The 22364-nt window shown below is 38.6% G+C and overlaps 1 protein-coding gene across 1 annotated transcript; it reads right to left on the reverse strand.

Moving 5' to 3' along the window:
- Nucleotides 1–642: 642 nt before the first annotated feature.
- On the reverse strand, nucleotides 643–2082 carry LOC139734308 (adenosine receptor A2b-like). The gene has a single exon (XM_071645102.1). The coding sequence runs from the start codon at nucleotides 2080–2082 to the stop codon at nucleotides 952–954; it is 1131 nt and encodes a 376-aa protein (XP_071501203.1). The 3' UTR covers nucleotides 643–951.
- Nucleotides 2083–22364: the final 20282 nt, after the last annotated feature.

Here is a 22364-nt window from a genome sequence, read left to right on the forward strand (position 1 = left end):
TGAATGAATAAATGAATAGATGAATAAATAAATAAATAAATAAAAGAAAGAAAGAAAGAAATAAAGAAATAATAAATCCGAAATAGGAGTATATAGTGCGGCTTCTCGGTGTTTGCCCCGATTCTCCCGGTCATAATGTATAAAATTTTCGTTTTAATAGTATGCCCAACTTTGAATACTGTGTTGCTGTATTAAAAAATGTAATCATCCCCATTTGTGAAAGCATAATTTGTCGCACGGACGTATTTTGCAAATTGTGCCCGACATGATATACCGCAAGGAATCTAATTTGGTGCTGTCCGTATACCCCCCCCCCCCTTCAACTGTTCCTTTCCTAATTAGTGACGCCCTTCCTCCGACAACACTCAGTTAGTCAGTGTATAATTTGATGTGGCAGGCGTCATTTGCTTGTAAGATCGTTCAGATATAGCACACATGTCATTAGGCCTTGTTTATTGTGTGTGTCTTGGAGGAACGAAATATCACGGTATATTTCAGAGCGCGGGGTAGAAATGCTCCACATTAATAGTAGCATCGAAATTAAACATTTGATAAAACTAGGATATAACGTTATTTTAATATCATTATTATTATATTTAATTCCATGCATGCTCTTGACAAGTATAGTCAAATGGTCACATGTTATATTTCAAGCACGGCGACGCGATGTCTTCTATGTCGTAACCACCGTATTCTTCGGTACGTCAGAAGATGAACAACAATGGAAAAACCCGAATTAACACGCAAACGCGCTGAGGAGATACTACCTTATTTATCTCTCTTAAAAACAAGGGCTAGCAGTCTTTGACATGGGCAAAACATCCATTGAAAATATCATCTTACGTTTGGAATGTATAAAAGTCAGTAGCGATTTCGGAATAGTGAAATTGATTACAATAAACGCAATCAGAACAGTAAACACTTCGTTTGCACCGTCGCAAAATAATGTACTTATACGTAAGTATCCTCGGTGAGTACATGAAATTTACATGGCGATAATCCTTCTGAGGCTGAAACAGTTTCGCGCATAACAGACGCAGCTGGTTGGTCCTTGAGATATGCTAGCGAGCCTTTCCGCCAGTTTTTGGCTCTGAAACATACGAGGCGCGTAAACATTGTCTTGAACGCCGCCTTGAACGCGCGCCTGAAGTGCGGGTTCTGATGCGCGTACACGATAGGATTGATGGCACCGTTGAGAAGTCCAAACGTTTCCGAGGTGCGCTTGATGATAATCCACGAGGTGGTACTGAGCTCGATGGAGTCACGGACGCCCTCACACAGGTATCTCGCTGCCATTGGCAACCAGCAACAGGCGAAGAAGACGACGATGATGCCGATGGTCTTCGTCGCCTTTAGCTGGGCGTCGTCGTCGTTGCCGTTTTCGTCCGCCTCGGCCTTCTTAGCGCTGCTGAGCGTGACCGCTTTCTCGCGCTCTATGAGCATGACTTTCCAGTGTTTCTTGGCAATGAGATAGATTTTCAGATAGACGAAGGTGATGACAACCATTCCTATCATGCAAAGGATGACGACCAGGAACGTGAAGCGAGACGATTGTCCGGGCGACCGACACACGGGTTTCAGGGGATCGTCGCGCCCGATCGGCAACGACAAGATCCCCAGGCAAAAACTCAACACCCAGATGAAAGCGACGGTGAAAACAATTCGCCGATGGGTGACTGTCTTGTAATAGCTCAGAGGACTTGTGACTCCGATGTATCTCTCAAACGTAATCGCCATGATGTGGAAGAACGACGCCGCCGCGCAAATGTAAGTCAGGAAAAAGAAATAGCTCCTGGTGCCGTTCGAACACGTGTACTGGTTTTCCACGACCACGGCGTAGATGGAGAGAGGGTACGCGAACAACGGAAGAGCGATGTCCGCTACGGCGAGGGCGAAAACCAGCTTGTACGTCGGCAGGCGGAGGCTCCTTTCCCGCCAGACGGCAAAGATTACCAGTGAGTTCCCGCCCACGTTGAGAATCCACAGAGGTATGTGAAAGGTGAAAATGAGGGCCAAGTAGAGAGGAGTCACCAGACCAGTCGTGTAGTCAGTGGCATTATACTCCATCGGTTCGGTCTCCATATCGGGAAACAAGCTGGTCCCTGTAAGATGAAGCATGCATAGAATGTGAAAATATTTTTTTTTTTCAATTTCACTTTCATATTTCTCGATGGAAAATACATTAAATATATCAAAATATGATAATACAGAATGTCCAGCTTGGATATATACAAAAAGAAATAGAAATACAAACATAGTACATAGCGGCGGTCGATGTGTCATTTTCAATCAAAGTAAAAGAATGCAAAGAGAAATACAATGGAACCTACTAAAAAGCAAAGCTTGTTGAGTGTAGGTCCCAACAAAAGTCTGGTGTGGAGAACAGGATGAGGAGCACGGGTACAACTAAAGACCAGACTAAAGGATTACTCGGGGGTACAGAAGATTCTTCTCACGTAATTTTATGTGTATGATTAAATGAGAACAAGTAACCACATGCTGCGCACAAGCAGTCGCTCTAATAGCAACTTTGACATGGGAGTGATAATGTGAATGCGACATAATTTTAGGGTTTAAAACATTCCGGCTTCCATTGACACGGGGAAAGAGTCGGAAAATGGAAGACATGAATCAACAACATGAATCTCCTGTCACATCTTATGCTACGTAGCAGAAGAAATCCTCTACTCGTCGGATGATATCGAGATCTGTACTGCGTGTCCTCCTAACGTTGTTTTTTCTTAAATCATTTGAAGGAAAGCGTAATTAATTTAGATCCTTTCGAAGCGGTCATCAAAGTTCCCACCCGAGTCCAAATCAGTCGAACCCTCTGAGGAGACGGAAGTTGCTCCGTGCAATGATAATAGACACATCCGGAACGAATATCCCGCCAGTCGCACTTGAAGTTTGTGCGTGGAGGGATTCATATTGCATGATCATTCTATCAGTATTTTTCGGTTCAAATTTTATAATGCTTTCCCTACTGTTCATAAAAGTAGAAAAGAGAAACACGTGGTCATTATCTCGCATCGTATTAGGCGGACATAGTGGCAGTAAGCCGTGTTCACACCATGCTGATGGGGAACTCAGTCCAGTATTGACTCACCAACACGTCGAGCTCAATCATCAGCTTTCTTAGCGCTCTACCATGTCTACAGTGAGTTCGCCGACAGCAACTACAACACAAGTTAGGGGGGAAGGGGGGCTAACAAACTGCCGTGAATGAGTGTTAGTGACATTGCGCATAAGCCAAAACGAATGGGACTAAGGCAATTAGTGTTACAGGGATGGTACAGTATTGGAGGAGATAAGAATTTGACTTTTAACTTTTTGCGATATACAAAAAAAAACACATGATATAGTAAAGAGCATACCATTTTAAGAGGAATTCAAAGTTTATTTGAAGAAAATCGGGTTTGGAATGACTGAAGCATCCAAAAACAAAGTATAACAAAGCGATCGTAATAAAGTGTGGGTCCCACACTATTTATTAGAATCGTCATTTTTAGATATCTCAGCCATTTCTAAACCAATTTTCATCAAATAAACGTTGAATTCCTCATAGAATTACATGCTCTTTCATATTAGATTTTCATAAGAGGTTTCTCATTATCTCACCAAAAAAATATGTTAGAAACCTGAAATTAGGTCTCAACCAAAACTATACGATCCCTTTGTATAAATACGTATCAGGAAAAGTAGGCCTACCCCTCGAGGACAATCACCCAACGGTTATTTACTGGTTAGTGATAGAATTAGAGCTTAGGGTTAGGTATGGGGTTAGAATTTGGGTTACGTTTAGGATTAGGTTCAGGATTAGCATTAGATAGGGTCACGGTCACGGTCAAGGTCAGGGGTAATATTATTGTCCAGGGGGTTATTGTCCTGGAACCGTATAAATAATGTGCGTGTTGTACAATACATAGGCACCTACTTTTCTGCGTTGAGACTTGAAGCTTGAGCAGCTGTATTTCAGTTCATTGTAGCTCCGTGAAAATCCTTAGCGGATATTCCCCCTCGTCTCTTGAAGGTAGCAATGTTTTCTCGTACAGTTCATGAGATTGTGTAACCCTTTTCCTCGCCTCGTGCCACCCCTCCATAAATGGAGTCAAAAGTTTGCGGCGTCACTGAATCCGTGTCTATGGCAACTTGCGGTAGGAGCTTCGAATACGTAGTCGAGAACGACAGCCTCACTGACTCACCGGTCGGCGCGATCTAAATTTATCAGGGGCACGCGACAATACAAAACGAAAAAGTTACAAGCCGCAAGTATCCGTCACTAATTGGCAGATCAGGTCAGTTCATTTATTGAAGTGCAATAATTATAGATTCGCAGCTCATGTATGTAAGCCTCGTTGTCTTGTCGAGATCAGGTAGGCTTACTATAGATGACTGTATGCCAAACTGACACTGTTTCACTGTAACATCGCGTGTTTGCTAAGAAGTATTTATCAAAGTAGCACATTTTGCCTCAAATTCAAAGAGTTGGTCCCATGCTTAGCAGCTGTTGCCTATACAAAACTTCGTGGCTTTGTTTAGTACGATGAATCAGCTGAACTCAACATATTCTTCCAGTGCACCACCGAGTCAGTTTCTAAACTTGTAAAGATTTCCGCATGACTAATAATGTGCAACCATGAAAACAATAAGATCCAGTCATCTGAAGTGACAGGCATACAATTGCAAACAATATACCTGTATGAACGTCACATATCCATCTCTCCACAGAGTCACTGGGTGTGTTCCCCTAATAAAAGCAGGTCATAGGCAGAGTCAAGTGTTAATCGATCCACAGCATGTATAATATGAACGCAGTGAGTTATTCCAGTGGCTACTTCCACCACGATGTGTTGCCTTGCACTGTTATACCAACTACAGCATTCGGATGAGCACTGCAGTACAAGATCTGAGCCGGAGCGGTCACCGTCAAACTCCCGCGCTTGCGCAGGAACATCCCTGGACTGTTTTCTATAAAGAGTGGTGTATCCAATCAAGGTAACGCTTTGTCGTCATGCATGGTATAAATAGAGACAATGACACAGTGTTATTTATCACCTTCTGGAGTGAAGCAGCAACAGCCGTGTGAATGACTTGCCTTGATTCATACACTGGCACGCACACTCTTTTCAAGAAGCTTCAGACTTACCTCAAATATTGCTCGCGCGTGCGCACGTTCCTTACTCAAGCAAAGTAATCTTCTATTCCGGTAATATCATCCGCAGTGAGTTGGCGAGCCTTCATAATATAGATATTCCGTAGAGGCATCATGACGTAGATTCTTTCTGATGGAGTATAACCATGTGATAACACTTCATTAGATGCGGACTTCAATCACTGGACGCCCGAGTCTAGCTGTCTAGTTGAAAGAAGTTCTATACTTTACCTTCGCCAGCATGCAACGACTTTCACAACCACAGATCCGATCGGAGAGTAGTATCTATCGACAATATGCTCGTCTTATAAAAAAAATTTTAAAAAAAATGACAATTGATGTGAATGGAGAGGTGAGGGAAATGAGAATAATTCATATTTCGATGATTGATTAAAAAAAAAAATTTGTGTACTGCACACTCACGAACATGTAATGGCCTATGAAAACACATCCGATCGGACGGAAAGCGGTATTCATCGACCATCTGTGGGTCTAATAACTAATTGACCGCTTATGATAGACGATTGGGAGCACTAGTACTCGGAGCGGTGATAGTAATAACAATCAATCATGTTTCCTTAACAGATTTAAAAAAAAAACCAACATGCATTCATTATCCAAACACATCCGCTCGGAAAGCAGTATTCATCGACAAACTTAAAATATTCTGTAAACTTATCTTCTATTATGTATTGTGATGTAACTTATGGGTTCAATTTTGGTAAAATATTCATATGTTTCTTTTGGAAATGGAAAAATAAATGAATGAAAATGAAAAAAAGGGAATCATTGCGTTTAATTGGCCATTATGAGTAAGAGTGAGAGCGGCGAGGTTATGAAAACAATTATGGCTGGGTTTTTTTTTTCGGCGTAGATACGAGTTTATCATGTCTCAAATTCTGTATATCGCGAAGTCTAACTGTTAAAGTGGAATTCTCTCCCATCTTTGCTTAAAGCTGTTATGTTTATTTTCTTGTTGACACGAAACAACATCATGTCCTGCACTACATTGTATAGAACAACAGACCAATGTCTATGCACTCGTTGCTATTGCAGTCATTCATGTACTTTCAATTAAGTTGGTACTTCCTGAAAGAGAAATTGCATTATGCATGATGGTATAGGCCAGAGTTCGCTCCTATGGAAGCAGAGACCGTGAAACCGGACACGTCACAGCCTAGTTGTCGCGCGCCCAGCGTACCTCGGCTCACCCGGGCTAGCGGAACACACTCGTCACGTCTAAACAGTTTCATGAATGTCAACCGGAGCCTGATTTTCCATTAAAAAATAACCTGCATTGGCATTTACGAAAATAATGCACACCTTTTTATTACCTTCCTACCACATGTTTCAAAGTGAATTAAAATGTTGTGATATTTCTTGTTTTGAGTCAAAATGTTGAGTCGAGAGGAGTCGAGATAACCTTTCTCCACTTCCATTGAATTTGACGGCTACGTGACCCCTTACAATCAATGTTCCTCCCCCCCCCCCCCAAACTCCAGGTGTCGACTAAGCCGCATGCATGTTCCCCATTCCCATAAAAGGGGCATCTTTGGCAAGACGTAATTAGACCAAAGAATTGTAGAAAGAAAAATAATAACGATGATAATAAAAGACAAGCGCTGTGTTCGGCTTTTCAACCGCACATATCTTTTTTCAAAAATATGTACTTTTTTCTTTCTCTCCCTCCCTCTCTCTCTCTCTTTCTCTTTGGACTCCTGAGAAATATGTATCGGCGGTTATACGAAAAACTGACCAAATCCCGGTTTCAAATATCTGCTAGTTTTGAAAGCTCATTCCTCATTCACGATTATAATAACATTTACATTCAACATCTAACATTATGTTGAAAACAAGACACATTGGTCCCCATTTCCTCTCGATTCGATAGTCGGACATATACCGTAAAACGTATAGACACGGTTTTTGTTGTTGTTTTTGTTGTTGTTGTTGTTGCTGCTGCTGTTGTTGTTGTTGTTTTAGGGGATTTCTGAGCATTCTTTTCGTCACATCGATCTTCATAATTATATACATGAGACGAGAGGGAGGTTTCTGTCTTGAAGTAGGGGGTTGGAATGAGAGCTCACCTGACATCGGGGGCGTATTGAGCAATATTTTTGAAGGTTTTTTTGTTTGTTTGTTTGTTTGTTTGTTTGTTTGTTGTTTGTTGTTTTTGTTTTGTGTGTGTGTGTTTTTGTGTTTTTGTTTTTGTTTTCGCGGGGGGGGGGGGGGGGGGCTCTATGGCAAGAAAAGTCTGCCAAAAGCCCAAGAAATAGGAGATTCAGATATTTTGTCAGTCCGGAAATAGGGGGCGAGATTCTTTCAAAAGAGCAGTGAATGTAATCAGTAAAGCCATTCGTCTGCGTGTTCAGTGGTGTTTTTTTACACTGCAAAGCAATATATTTTCGCGGCATCAAATTTTCGCGAATTGTAGCCGACGACCTTTTTCACTGGTATTCAATGCATACAGTGTAGACAAGGACTTTCACGCGCATTTCAATTTCGCAAATCTTGGCTCTTCGCGAAATTTGAATGCACACGAACATCCCCTCTTTTTTAGTTTGATGACAGTTTAGCATTCGATGACTACGTCTTCTTTAAATCATTGCAGAAAAAGTAAAATAATTCTTCTCATCTTATAACCTTTTAGAATGATTGGATGAAGAGGGCGTTGTTAATATCTTAATATGGGCGTGTCTCTCCATCATGTACCCCATTCTCATTTGTTGCCCATTATTCAAAGTATACCATAGGAGGAGCATACTCCGTGCTGTCACTATTGTTTGTTCAATAAAACGAGGAGAAAAGATTGAATGGGAGATAAAGTTATGACGTAGACCATTCGTGTTTGCATCCTTATCAATTGTTAATGTCATCACTTATATGGTGCATTTCAAACCAATCTATACATGATACGCCATATCCATATATTATGTATACGAGCTACAAGCAAAATGGTTCGCCCTTATAGCCCTCCTGTATTAATCATTGTATCGCTGATATGCTTTGTTACACATTGCAAAACAAGTGGAGGCAAAACTACTTTGTAAACAATTTATGTATACTATGGTACCAACAATATGTGTCCACATGTACATGTATGTGCATGAACAATAATAATGCAGGAACCAATAAATCAGATCAAATCAAATCAAACCAAATGTTGGCACGAAATTGATGGCATATAAGACTGTGTAAGCTGTTGTCGCTAGATGAATTGACTATTATGGATATTCCATTAGTATGCATGAGCCAAAATCATAGGTTATTCTTTGTTCCTGGTGACATCGATTATCGGAATAATGAAACACATCGGATTTTGAACAACTAACTATAAAAGCACACTAAGTAGGGTCCAGCCTTTTCTCCAGCAGTTGTTTTGTTGTCTAGTGATGTCCTATGTTGTTCACGTCTATAATAGTAAGTGTATTTATCTGTGAATCTAGTTCTCAGTGGGCTTCCAGACTTCTTCCTCTTTTTTTCCCCTCTCCTTTTGTATTTATGATGCTTCAATTAATCTTTCCATTGATGTTATTATTCCAGAGGGGCCCACATTCTACAAGCTCTGTCTTTTTAGTGGGTCTCTCCATTTTTCGCACTTTAAGCAAAGTTATACATGTACTTTATTTCGATCACTTCTGTTTTTTTTTTACTACATGTACAATGTATAATTACTATAAGGTCCTCCTCCATTGTTTTACATTCTTTTCGATACATAATGTTTTGTTTACCTTATTTTCTGTTGTCAAAAGAAGTGTAACTTATATGTTTTGTCGAAAAATGAAATTGAATTGAATTGAAGATTATCTGTAAATTATCTCTTTGATTTTATGTCCCATTGTGCGAAGAGGCTTGCACTAAATAAATCATCTTCCCTAAGAATACACTGAGTCCCCATGCATGATTTCAGAAAGGCATAATGGCCTTGCCCTGCATTGGTTTTACTTGCGACGTGTATCATAAAAGATAGCCATGAAAGGCTTGTCTTGGTTCGTTAAAAAAAAAAAAAAAGCTTTTCCACGAGCGCTAAATTTGACTGACCGTGGGCTTGCCCACCAATCCATCGCATGCAATACCATGTCTCTGATCATTTTTGGAGTGACGCATACCCCCATCGTGATTGGGGCCATCAGCCGTAGACATGGTTTTCTCCCTGCACCTCCTCAGCTGCTTAACGGGAAGCTCCGTCTGACGAGTTCCTTCTCCTTCAAATTTGCCGACAAAATACCAACGGCAGCAAAATGGAAAATGTCTCGCATTGGTATGTCCTCTTTTCTTTCTTCTTCTTTTTTATTTGCTCTGTTGTCTATCATTGATAGAGATGATAATGATAATTATGATGACAATAATAATGATAAGATGATGACTAAACTAGCGGTGAGAATGATGATAATAATGATAATGATAAACATCATCACCATCATGATAAAGTACTAATTCTACCATATTCACCCAAATATCCTCTTCACTGTAGCCATCGTTTTTCGCAGATTACTACCTCATGCGGCCAGGTACCTATAGTGGTTAAATCGACGTCCGGTGTTGTACTCACCGAGCTTGATTCGAATCGATGATCTCCCCTTTGTGGGTAGAGACACTGCCCCTGTGCCAGTTACAGTTCATTATTTCAAAGGTTCGTCACTCAGAAGATTCGTTATTCCGAAAATTCGTAATTTCGAAAGTTCGATAATACGCAGTTTGTTTGTTTGTTTGGTTTTTGTTTGTTTGTTTTTGTTTTGTTTGTTTGTTGTTTTTTTTTTTCAATTTCGGGTTAACGAGCCGTATTTCACTTTCGGATTAAGGAACCTTCGGAATAATGAAACTTCTACTTTATTTTCGGACCAGCAAACGTCCGGAATAGTAAACTGTGGGAATGACGCCACAATAATTCGGATCTAAGAACCCTATATAATTTTCGGATTAACGATAAGCTAGGTTTACGAAATTCATATGTTTCGGAATAACGAACCTTTGCAATGACCAATCTTATTTGTGACGACACTTCATATCTTCCCTGTCCCTCCACTCTGTGTTAACATCAAGTGAACGATGTTTCATAGAATGTCAGTTTTGCTTAATTGGGACCTATGAGACCCGTATGAAGCTTTAAGCTGACAAGAAACGAAGGAATAGTTTGTGTATGTTTGTTGTTTGTTGTTGCAGAAATATGAGGTAGTTTGAAATTATCTGAGATTGCACTAGATTAACGACTACGCTGCGACAGCTGGATTTTACATGTCATAAAGTGAATAATGCATTAAAAAAACTGCGAGTCTTGCTATTTTGAATCCGAGTAGAAAAGAGGGAAGGAATATTTGATAACACAAAGACACACACACACACACACACACACACACACACACACACATATATATATATATATATATATATATATATGTGTGTGTGTGTGTGTGTGTATGTGTGTGCGTGTGTGTGTGTGTGTGTGTGTGTGTGTGTATAAACACTGTATTTTAAGAATTGTTTTTTCGAAGCAGTAGGTATAGCTTCAAAAGGATCTGACGTACACTGCACATCTATCCGCCAGGACTTGGCAAAGAACCGATCAGGCAGAGCAATCAATTTGAAAGCGAAAAATAGCATGGGCCCAAATGGATGATGAGTATTACTTTGATGAGAGCGGTTCCCATTGACTTTTACAAAACCGTATCATTTTCTGTCTTGTCCGTGTGCCATGATTTGTAAACACAACGAGAGCAACGTCAGGCCCATGCCGTTAGGATAATTGGTATAGTACATGCAGGCCTTCCTATTTTCTAACCCATACCTGACTTGTTTTTCTGCCCTTTTTTTTTTTCTCTCTCTCTCTCCCTCCTTCTGCACATGTCGCGTTTTACTGATAAGTACAAGCTACTGGTAGCCCCTATCTTATTCTCTCTTTGTCATTGCGAGCTGTTCAATGAATAATTTTAAAGGGTTTTTTTTTTCCTCTTTTTCCCTCCTTTTTCGTTTGTTGTCGCTTTCGTAGCACCAAAATATGTGACGGATTTTCATTATTTTGTCAGCATACATGCCTCATCGTCACCATCATCCTCATCATCATCTTCTTATTCTTCTCCTTCCTTCTTCTTTTTCTCATGCAATGTGTACAATGTGCTGCGATTGTGTGACATCAAGTCACTACGAGTATTTGAATCCATTATCAACTAGAAAAGCACTCTGAGAGCGCAGACCTCCGCCAAGCAGCTACTTTCCACCGATGATCTTGCTCTTCCCAAAGAGATTTTTCTCCTCTCCACCACTGGGGAAAAGCTCTTTGGGCTCTTCTGATCTCTTCCATAGAGATCAGTGGTTTCCATCCATAGGTACACATGCTGAAAAATCGCCCGATTTCCCAACATAGAAGCCTTTGTACTAGGTGTTTCAAAAAACATTTCCCACTTTTGATTCTTAATAATTCAAAAACTATATATCAGATAACACTGTCATTGATATGAGTGATAGCTGAATAGTGTACAATTTGGTTGAAGGTGGTTTAAATATGAAAGCATAAATAAGTTTCATGAAATCCATGATTAATTTCACAGTTAGGTTCCAGACTTTGTTCTATTTTCAACCCTCTGTACAAAATTTCACTTTGCACAGGGGGCAATGGGTGTGTATGGGAGTGTGTGGTTAACACCCTGACAATGGTCCTGAACAATGGCCAGGGTTTGAAAGCTTCATTATTCATTCATGAGAAATTCCACTATCACAGCTAGTTTTTATTCAGCCTCTGGCAGTATCTGTGTAAAGTCACACGCCTGTCGATACTGTCGTTGAGTCGCGTCAGTGCTCTCCCTACTTCTGAAAAACAAAATTTCAATGAATACCTTCTGTTCTATCGTAAACGTGGTGACAGGAAGTAAAGAAAATCAGTTAGAGTATATATACACTTGTATGGAGCCTTAAATAATCTACTCTGAAACAAATCGCCCCAATGATAAATGCTGCTGAACTCTTTACCAAAAATGATCTCTTTTTCTCGAAAAAGACTACTGTAAAACGAGAAATTTTCGCGTGCATTTTAATTTCACGAATTTCGCGAGCGCCAAAATTCGCAAAATTAAAATGCACGCGAAAGCTTTTGTCTACACTAAATGCATTGAATACCAGTAGCAATTCGCGAAAATTTCATGCCATGAAAAAGGCTGTCGGCTCCAATTCGCGAAAATTTCATGCCGCGAATATATCATGTTTTACAGTATTTGATTAGTAGACTGTTGTATTAAAATGAGGAACTTTAGATCATTTATGCTTATTTATATCCCAAATTTAGTGATATGTGAAGCAAAATTTGAAAATGATTGCCAGCTGGAATGAAATGTGGTGTTTGCAAGCACTTTACCGTGCATGAATTCAGACTAGCAGTGCCCAGGGCAATCCACATGGATTATTGATTAAGCATTCATGTGCCAGGGAGCGCCAGACTGCCACAGGTGGTTCAGGCATGTCCATTGTTCAGGGCCATTGTCAGCACACACTCACATACACATCATTGGTTCCTGTGCCAAGTTCAATTTTTGTACAGAGGGTTAAAATTTGACCAAAATCTGAAACCTTACTTCAAAATCAATCTTAGATTTAATGAAACTGATTTATGCTTTTACGTGCAAATCGCCTCCAACCAAATTGTACACTATCCAGCTATTACTCATATCAATGACAGTTTTATCGAATGAACAGTATTTGAAATATTTGTGATCAAAAGTGGGAAATGTTTTTTGAAACACCTAGTACGTCATAAACCCTCAGCTGCGCGGCGCTCCTCGCCCTTATAGCATCTTTGCCTAGCAGTCAGAAAGTAGAGCAAGCACTTTAGTGCGCTTTTGAAAGCCTCAAAAATGCGCAGCTTGAACTCCCAAGTTCATTGACCCTACCTGTCAAAATATCAAAAATCTTTCATAAATTCCAAAAAAAAAAAAAACTCGGATCACTACCAAAATTTAATCATGTGTTACTTGTGTCATTCTCAATCTTTCCTGTAAGTTTCATTCAAATTCGTTGACTACTTTTTTAGTTATTTTGTACACGGACAAACAAACCAACCAACGGTAACGAAAACAAATATAACCTCCTTCCTTGGCTGAGGTAAATATGGCTTTATTGCAGTAACCACAACAGGAAGAAAAAAGAAAAACCAACTCGCCAAATGTGAAATTTGTTTTTATTGGACTGTTTTCTGTTTTCCTTCCTGATCTTAATAGCTTTACATTTAGGTCAGTGACTTTTTTTCAGGGAAAAAAAAAACCTGCATGTTGTGTATTTGTTTGTCTGTTTTTGTTTTGTGGGGTTTTTTGTCCCCTAAACTAATCTGTGTTTTGCGTTTTGGTTTCTGTTTCAGTTTCAGTTCGCTTCGAGTTTGTTTTATTTCTCCACTTATGCAAATGAAATGACAAAATGACAAAATCAGTAATTTTCATTTTAAAGTATATTAATAAAAGTGCTGAAAAAGGTCTGGATATAATTATGCGTATTGCGTACATACATTTCATCGTATCTTAAGGTAACACGTGCAAGAGGGGACCCTTTCATACCGATAAGCAGTTGACTTGACTGAAATAACGGTCTCTGAGCAATATGGTTTCTTATCTGAAGGAACAAAACATAATACACACAGACAAAAAAAAGACCGTTAACTTCCTTGTATATTTTCAATATCATTAAAATTTGACCGAGGAGGACACACCCAAGGGGAACATAAGAAGACAAAAACGTGTCTAATGGACAAAGAAGGGGATACCTGAATATGAAAAGTTGAGAGTAGAGAAGTAGGCTCTGTACTCTCTGTTTAGAATTTTGGAGGCACATACTCGAAAAAATAATAACTTTACTTGAGAATTAGTGTTAAAAATCTGAGAATTTTACAGTAAACAAATAATTAATCGGTGAGCAAAACATCTTAATCGAGTGACACATTGCGAGAAATAAGAATGATTTTTAAGAATGATTTTCACCATGATACAGAAGAACTGAGTCTCATGGGGCGTTGGAAGAAAGTCCAGTTGCAATCGATTTGCAAATATCTTTTGCAAACTTTGCATTTGAAAGAGATCAATTGAAACTTCAATCAGTCTCAAGTTTCTGTTGCTGGAAGGGAGCTTGCAATCAATTGCGAGCTTACAATCAAATGCAAATTGCACTTGATTGCAATTTGCAGATGATTGCAACTTTCTTGCAAAGCCCCCTATACGAACGTCAGACAATGAATTCCAAACATCAGGTCGATGGTGCCTTCTTTGCCCTGAATTTTCTAAATGATGGTCTTTTGGATGACTGATGGCAGGTTATGAGTGAATGTATACAGTTTAAAGGACAAGTTCACCTTCATAAACATAAGGATTGAGCGATTGTAGCAATATTAGTAGAACACATCATTGAAAGTTTGAGGAAAATCGGACAGTCCGTTCAAAAGTCATGAATTTTTGAAGTTTTGTGCAGTAACCGCTGGATGAGAAGACTACTGCAGTGTATTAAATAACTCAGATGTCACATGCGTACAACAATATAAGGAAAATATAAAGAGAATTTCACAAAATTTCATCTTTTGAAAAAAAGTACACATTCCCTTGACTCGTTACCGACATATGTTATGGGTAATATTATTCCCCCTGCCTTTAGAAAGAGACAAGTCAAGTGGTCTTTTATTATGCGAAAAAAGTGAAAATATGTTCAATTTTCTTTACATTTACTTTATACTGTTGTACGCATATGACTCACAAGCTGCAGTAGTCTCCTCATCCAGCGGTTCCAACACAAAAATTTTAAAAATTCATAACTTTTGCATCGATTGTCCAATTTTCCTCAAACTTTCACTGATGTGTTCTACTTATATTGCTGCATTTTCTCAATCCTTATGTTTATCAAGGTGAACCTGTCCTTTAAGATAAATGTATCTTTAAACAAAATAGGGAACTGATCATGAATGTATTCACTCATGAATATTGCTGTCAGTCATGTATCTATGTCGGAAATTCTATGTAGGCTCCCACATCGTGATTCTGTCGGAGATTCTATGTAAGTCAAATTGGAGATACTTGTATTCGGAGATATCTCCTTACGAATGAGTAATGTTTACGTGTCGTCTCGTCCAAACCTGTGCTTGGACACTACGTCTCATATCTAAACACAGTAATATCCTTCTCTGTGATTTTGTATGATGTAATATGACACTGAATGTGACATATAGATCAGTATTAAATTTTTATCTTTCAACAGTATCATCCAACGAATACTTATCACATAAATGTCGTAGGCAAGTAACGCTTCTGAAATTTCCTGTTACATCAGATTTGGTGGAGGCTTCACTGCGTTACATATTCATTATTTGAAATTTGGCATGCGAACACTCCGTGGAATCAACGTTTTGTTATGATCAGAGTCGATGGCTAGCAAACTCCTGTATATTGAAGACTATGCGTCTAATGCAGACCTCCTTGACATATTCGTAATTTGACGAGTCACATTCAATGCATGACTCTTAATCCCACGCTTAGTCTTTCGTGTTAGGTAGGGAATTCCGATTACGCGATCGAGGCCTTTATACCCTTCCACATGCTATGTATGCGCAGGGTTGGTGTGACAAAATAGGCATATGGTACGTACTCAACCAAAGCCCCGTGCCTAGTTTTACACACGGGTAGCTTTTCGCAAGCCGGCAATTAGATTCACACAAAAAAGAAATACTTGTAAAAAAAAAAAAGCCGAACAGAGGCTCTCGATCAACGATCCACAAAGACTCTTAGAAATCATTTTGTTGTTGTTATTATCATTTTGTGCCTATTCGGGCTTTTGTTTTCTTTTGGATTTTTTTTTGGGGGGTGAAATTGTTGTTTTCGCTTGTAAATGCCAGACGACATTGTTATCATTGCAATTTAGAGTAATCAATTCAAACTTTTGTCATCAATTCACCTGGAAGAAAAAATAAATAGGTATTATAGAGATACCCCGCCTTCTCCTAGATAACATCTTTATTATACAGTGTGTGATCCAAAAGGTTTCCGGCTCACGTACTCAGGCGGGATGGCTGCTCATAACGAAAATTATAATAGTGATAATAAAGGTCTTATTTATCCAGGGTAGCCTCTCCAGTGTTGGCACTGCTCTACTAGAGAGCCCTGCCATATTATTATTACCCTAGCGTTGCCAGGTATCCATTTATTAACCTGGGTGGAGAGGGACATGGTGGGTAAAAACATCTTGTCCAAGGACGTAAACACTGGGCGGGAATTGAACTCGGGTCCTCCAATAAGACAGTTCATAGTTAGCTCATGTGTATAATATTAGTACAAATGACCTTTCTTTCTTCTCAGTTGGCTAGGCACTTCACTTGTTCTGAAAGTAAATGCGTGAGCTTGCTCTGACGTAACAACGTAATAGTGTGGTTATAAACAGTTTTGCTTTATGAAGTAGATTCTCTATATGTTATTCGTGAACGATCTGCATAAATTACAGCGTATCTCCTTGCTAATTTTATGGGTCATGGATAAGTGCAGCTTGGTATGTTTAATAGCCAGTTATGCAAGTGTCTCATTAATATAATCAATCAGACCGAAAATCAAGAAATGATCTCGTAGTTTCATATTATCTACCCAAACACATCCTGGGTGTCAAATCGGGGAGATCAACCCGATCTGAGAATCATGAAACAAATCTGGAGTGTCCTTGGTGAGTCAACACCTCTCATCCCGGAAAACTTCACTCCACCGGAAAATAGATTTCTGCCAACCTGTTCCTTCAAGTTTGCGAAAAATACCGCAGAGACGGAAACGAGCCCAACCTGCGAGAGTTATTTCTGACGCGGAGTACATACATAGGTGATGTTCTTAAAGGTGCAAACGGACTCATTTTACTCATTTTCATAAACTCTTCTTAATGCTCATGTGGTTGTCAAGATGGCAGTAACTGGAATTTATCAGCGTGATGCATGCACTCGGAGTGCGTTCGTCACCCAACGCATTTTTTTTAAATGACAGTGCAACATACAGATACAATTATGCATAATGTCAGGTACGCGGTAATTTGCTGGATGGAAGGCACTAAACATAATTATAACAAGCACACGCAACAAACGGACCGAAAACAAGCAGGGCAATGTAATAACAAACTTGAAGGTGTCGATCACCTGATATGTATCGGCTATCTACATTTATGACTATTTCTCCCCCCCCCCCCCCTCTCTCTCTGTCTCTCCAGTCTATTATGTATATACAGGGCTCGACACTAACTTTTTTGTTTGGTGGCCCGATGGGGCCACCAAAATCCTCAATTTCAAATTTTTGGTGGCCCGAGAGAAAAATTCGGTGGCCCCGGAAAAAAAACATTAAAACTCCTGTTTTTTTTTAATGAGTCAAATATCTAAGTTTTATCCAGTCATAGTAAGAATTGGAAGTTGGACATACATCTACTCATAAATAAACCTCAACAAACTCGCAACACTCACTCTCAGGCACTCATTCAATCCTTTTCATCCATCCTTTAAACAAATATAACTGCTAATTTCCGGCGCAAAAAGTTACGAATTAATTGACGTACTTTTCAAAAAATTTTGGTGGCCCGAGGCGGGCCACCAAATTTGCCCTTTTTTGAAATTTGGTGGCCCGACTTTCAATTTTGGTGGCCCCGGGCCACCGGGCCACCGTTAGTGTCGAGCCCTGGTATATATATATATATATATATATATATATATATATATATACATGTATAAGCACACATATATAGTCAGTGTATATGTATAATAGAGGGAGAGAGAGAGTGTGTGTTGAGATATTCTTATTTTGCTATGACGTAATTGTTATTGTTCTCTCAGTATCAACACTTGAGAAAGAGCGAATCGCTCGAATATTTGTGTGCCGAAATAAACTGTTGGTGAATAGAGTGTGAACTTGGTATCAGTTTTATATATACATATATATATATATATATATATATATATATATATATATATATATGTGTGTGTGTGTGTGTGTGTATGTGTGTGTGTATAGTGTGTGAGATATATATATATATATATATGTATATATATATATATATATATATATATATATACATATATATACATATATATAGTGATATATATATATATATGTATGACCAGTTTATTGGAACCTTCTTGTAAAACTGGAATGGGTACAGCTAAATACATGATAACATTATGTGGCAGTACCTTTCATATTATTTTTCCTCTAATCTAATTTTACTACCACAACTGTTAATCTAGAGTGTGTTAAGATATTGTTATTTTCTCATCTTCGACATTATGTTCTTAAAAACCAGAGATGGATAAAAGAGGAAACTTTGGATAAATCAGGAAACTTTGTCATCGTGTTTAAGGTCACCAGTTTGATGCTCCTGATAAGGCAAGTGTGAGATGTTTGGGAAAAATGAAATCATCACCATGTTAAAAGGGGAGTGTTACAGCATGTGTGCACAGTCAAAATCTATTTTCCGAAGCAATGAGATCAGCTGGCATCAAAATCAGAAGGCCACCCCCCCCCCCCCCCAAGTCTCAATGTCTCTTCAATAGAGAATGTATCCCGGAAGCTAATTTGGTCTTTATGTTAACGAATGCTTAATGATGAATCAAACAGACAAGAAAGACATATATAGATTGTGCGGCTATGAGAAGAATACATAAAATGCTGGCTATGTTCTCTGTTCCAAGCTTGTTTAGATCCTTCTCCTGAGTTGCTCACGTTGTTTATGCAGCACGACTACTTTCACAGCGCAAGGAAATAGTTGGGGAATCCATAACAGTCGACGCAGCACTCACTGTATAGATTGCAATCGTTACTTTACATCATGTCCTTGCACACTCTGCCTCATAAGTGGACTGTAATAACAAATAACACACTACAGCTTGCCATCTTCAGTACCTGGAGTTACTTCCTTTTCTAAACTCATTCTTACGGTCACAGGACTTGTTATGCATGAGTATTCAGCAACCTGCTCTTCCCCTACATAATCATCAACCTGCCAATGGAACTGTGTATATTCTAACGGGGGTTGACGAAAACTAGCTCATGTTTAGATAACAAGGGCTCAAAAAAAAAATGTCCGGCAATTAAGGTGTTCTCTTGGTCTCTTGTCTGCCTTCACAGGCTGGTCCTTCAGAGTATTCATAGGCATATCTCTTGCTTTCTCTAGAGGTCCTATTTCGAACAACAAATAAGGTTCGTTTTGTTTATTTTTCAAAGAGAACATGAAAAGAAAAATCCAACCAGGATTGCGAGGAACTGTAATGCTTTTCCAACCTCTCCTCTGGTTACATCTTGGCAACCTCATGTCCAGCAGTATCTGTCCTGGTCAGTTGGCGCCAACTCAGCAATTATCAAAATGTGCAATCGTCTGCAATTCCAATTTTTTATATACACATGTAGTATTTGAAAATCAGACTAAAAAAAATAGAATAGAATTGATTAGATTTCTGATACCTTATCAATCTATGCGTATAATCATGTCAATAGTTACAATGATAGAAATAAAAACGAATGATAAAATCGTGATGATAACATCAATTATTACACTAATAGCAATAACAATAATCATTATCACTATTATCATCATCGCCTTTATAACTACAATTGCTATTATTGCTATCATGATAATTGTTCTTGGCATTTTCTAAATAGGCCTGCTTGAAATAGCAGTACTGGTATAGTACAATTGTAGTAGCAGAAGTAGTAGTCATCTTCAAATTTTTGTTATTCCACTTTCCTTGTTATTTGCTGTTTAGTCATTACTTATCTATCAAATCTCCGTGGCATCATCACATCTATCTCTATGACAAAATAGAACCCATCACATTTCTCGTTTCATTTGGTACCCCAGGAGTTAACACCAACACTGACCATATTGTATTAAAATATTTTGCTAGTTTTACTAGCAGCATTACACACGCTGTGAAAGCTGTTTTGCAATATCTTATGATGTGGATGTACAGGATGGGCCAACTTCAATGAATGAATTAGAAGCAGATGAAAAAAAAACAAGAATGTAGAAGTTTCAGTGTGAAACCGGACATGAAATAAGAAGTATAAGTAATTGCAAAGTTTCGTTATACATTTGGTTGTAACCACAACTTTCACTTTGGTTTCGAATAGAAACAGCTTTAACATCACATTTCTGGTATATGATTTAGTAACCTTGACCCCTTAACCTTTATTATAAAAGTTATGGTTGCAAGGTTTCTTTGTGCGGCAAAGCTGCAATATTTTTAAGTGAGTAATACAAATTATCCTTTTCTGATCTCTTCTAAAGGAAGGAAATCAAGTGAAAATTACGTACTGTTTAAAGCATTATTACTAGCGGTTGTGGTGAACAGCGTTGTTTTGTTAATCCGTGCAAAATGTAGAGCATTCCATCACTTCCTTATTTCGCATTTGTCTGAAATTGCTAAGTCTATATACTGGAGCCATTCTATTTGGAACAAGGCGTGGAAATATCCACCAACGTTGAAGTGATAGTATAGCTTTGGTTGAGATGGATGAATCAGATCTCAACTTTTTGCGAGATATTCAGTCATTAGAAACCATTTAAATAAAATATTAAAGAGCATACAGTTACATGAGGAATTCAAAGTTTATTTGATGAAAATCGGTTTTAAAATGGCTGAGATACCACCACAACAAATAAAAGCAAAGTGGTAGTAGTAAAGGGTGGGTGCCACCTTTTACCAGGACCTCTTTGTCTTTGGATACCTTAGCCATTTCAAAGCCAATTTTCATCAAATAAACTTTGACTTCTTCTTAGGATATGCTCTTTCATAGTTCATGAGAAGTTTCTCTTTAACAAAAGAAAAAAAAAGTGGTAGAGTAATAAAAGGAGATGGGACTTATTAGGACTTCTTTGTTTTTAGATATCCATTTCAATGCCCATTTTCACTACATTAACTTTGAATTCTTCTTAAAATTGTATATTCAGATTCCATGAGAGGTATCTCATTATCTTCAAAAAAGAAAAATTGGAAACCTGAAGCCCCATCTCAACCACAGCTATACCATCCCTTTATATGGGAAGAGTATCAAAGCGTTAGCGGCGCTGCACAACGAATGTGCTTTTGACACAGCGTCTTTGTGCATTTTACCCATAGCGAGTTAACTATCTAAACGCGTATGTATTTCATGGAGAAGTAATCCAAATCGTTGATGGACAAATTCGGAACGGCGATTCAGACACACTCCTTTTATTCTCTCATCATCTTTAAAGGAAACCAAAGTTCAAACAAAAGCGTGGATTGAATGAAAGCAGCAATATCAATAGAACACATCAGTAAACGTTTTAGGAAAACCTGGCAGTCGATTTAAAAGTTATGATTTTTTTTAAAGTCTTGTTGCTGTCAGTGCTGGATAAAACTACTACAGTTGTAGAAGTCATTATGAACAAGAATATATAGAAATATAAGGATAATTCCATAAAATTTGATTTTTAATAAAATGTACACAATTCATCAACTTGTTACACGTTAAGGGTATTACTATTCCCCATACTTTCTGAAAGGGGTAAGTGAAATGCTCTTTCATTATCCTAGCAAAGTGAAAATATGTTGAATTTTCTCTATGTTGTTGCCCATAGTGACGTCATGAAGTGTAGTAGTCTCCTTATCTAGTGCTGGCGGCACCTTTATCCATAACTTTTGAATCGATAGTCTAATTTTCCTAAATTTTTCACTGATGTGTTCTACTGCAATCGCTGATTACACACAATCCACGTTTATATTTGGGCTTTGGTTTCTTTAATGCAACGTGCCAAGGAAATACATCATATTACACAGGATCCTGGGAGGCAAAATGAAATTGAAGAAGAAGAAAGCCCCAAAAACCGAACTTATCCTTGAATGTCTGTTGAAAAGGCTACACGTTTTCATTGGCACGGCCAAGAATTGCTCAGATACTTTCAGTTCATTCCGGGGTCAATGGTGGGAGGAAAAACGGGGACAAAAACATAACAGCTAAATGCTAATGTTTTTCGTGGATAAGCTAGTGCACCAGTTTCATATCGCAGATTTCTGCACACTTCCTTTAAACAAGGCCTTATCTAAAGCAAGGGAGCAAGTTTTCAGAGAGGTTGCCCAACCTTACAATATACCCTGGGAGACACAAACTTTAGAAAAGCCTCGTCAAATCATTGAAAAACAGTCGGGAGGTTAACAACTATGACGGCAGTTGCACTCAACTACCCTATGAAGTAATTAGATGTTATTGAATGTCTTTTGATT

This window comes from Diadema antillarum, unplaced genomic scaffold, assembly GCF_040938485.1.
Source record: "Diadema antillarum isolate AM-2024a unplaced genomic scaffold, OU_Dant_1.0 seq00000523_RagTag, whole genome shotgun sequence".
Lineage (NCBI taxonomy): Eukaryota > Metazoa > Echinodermata > Echinoidea > Diadematoida > Diadematidae > Diadema > Diadema antillarum.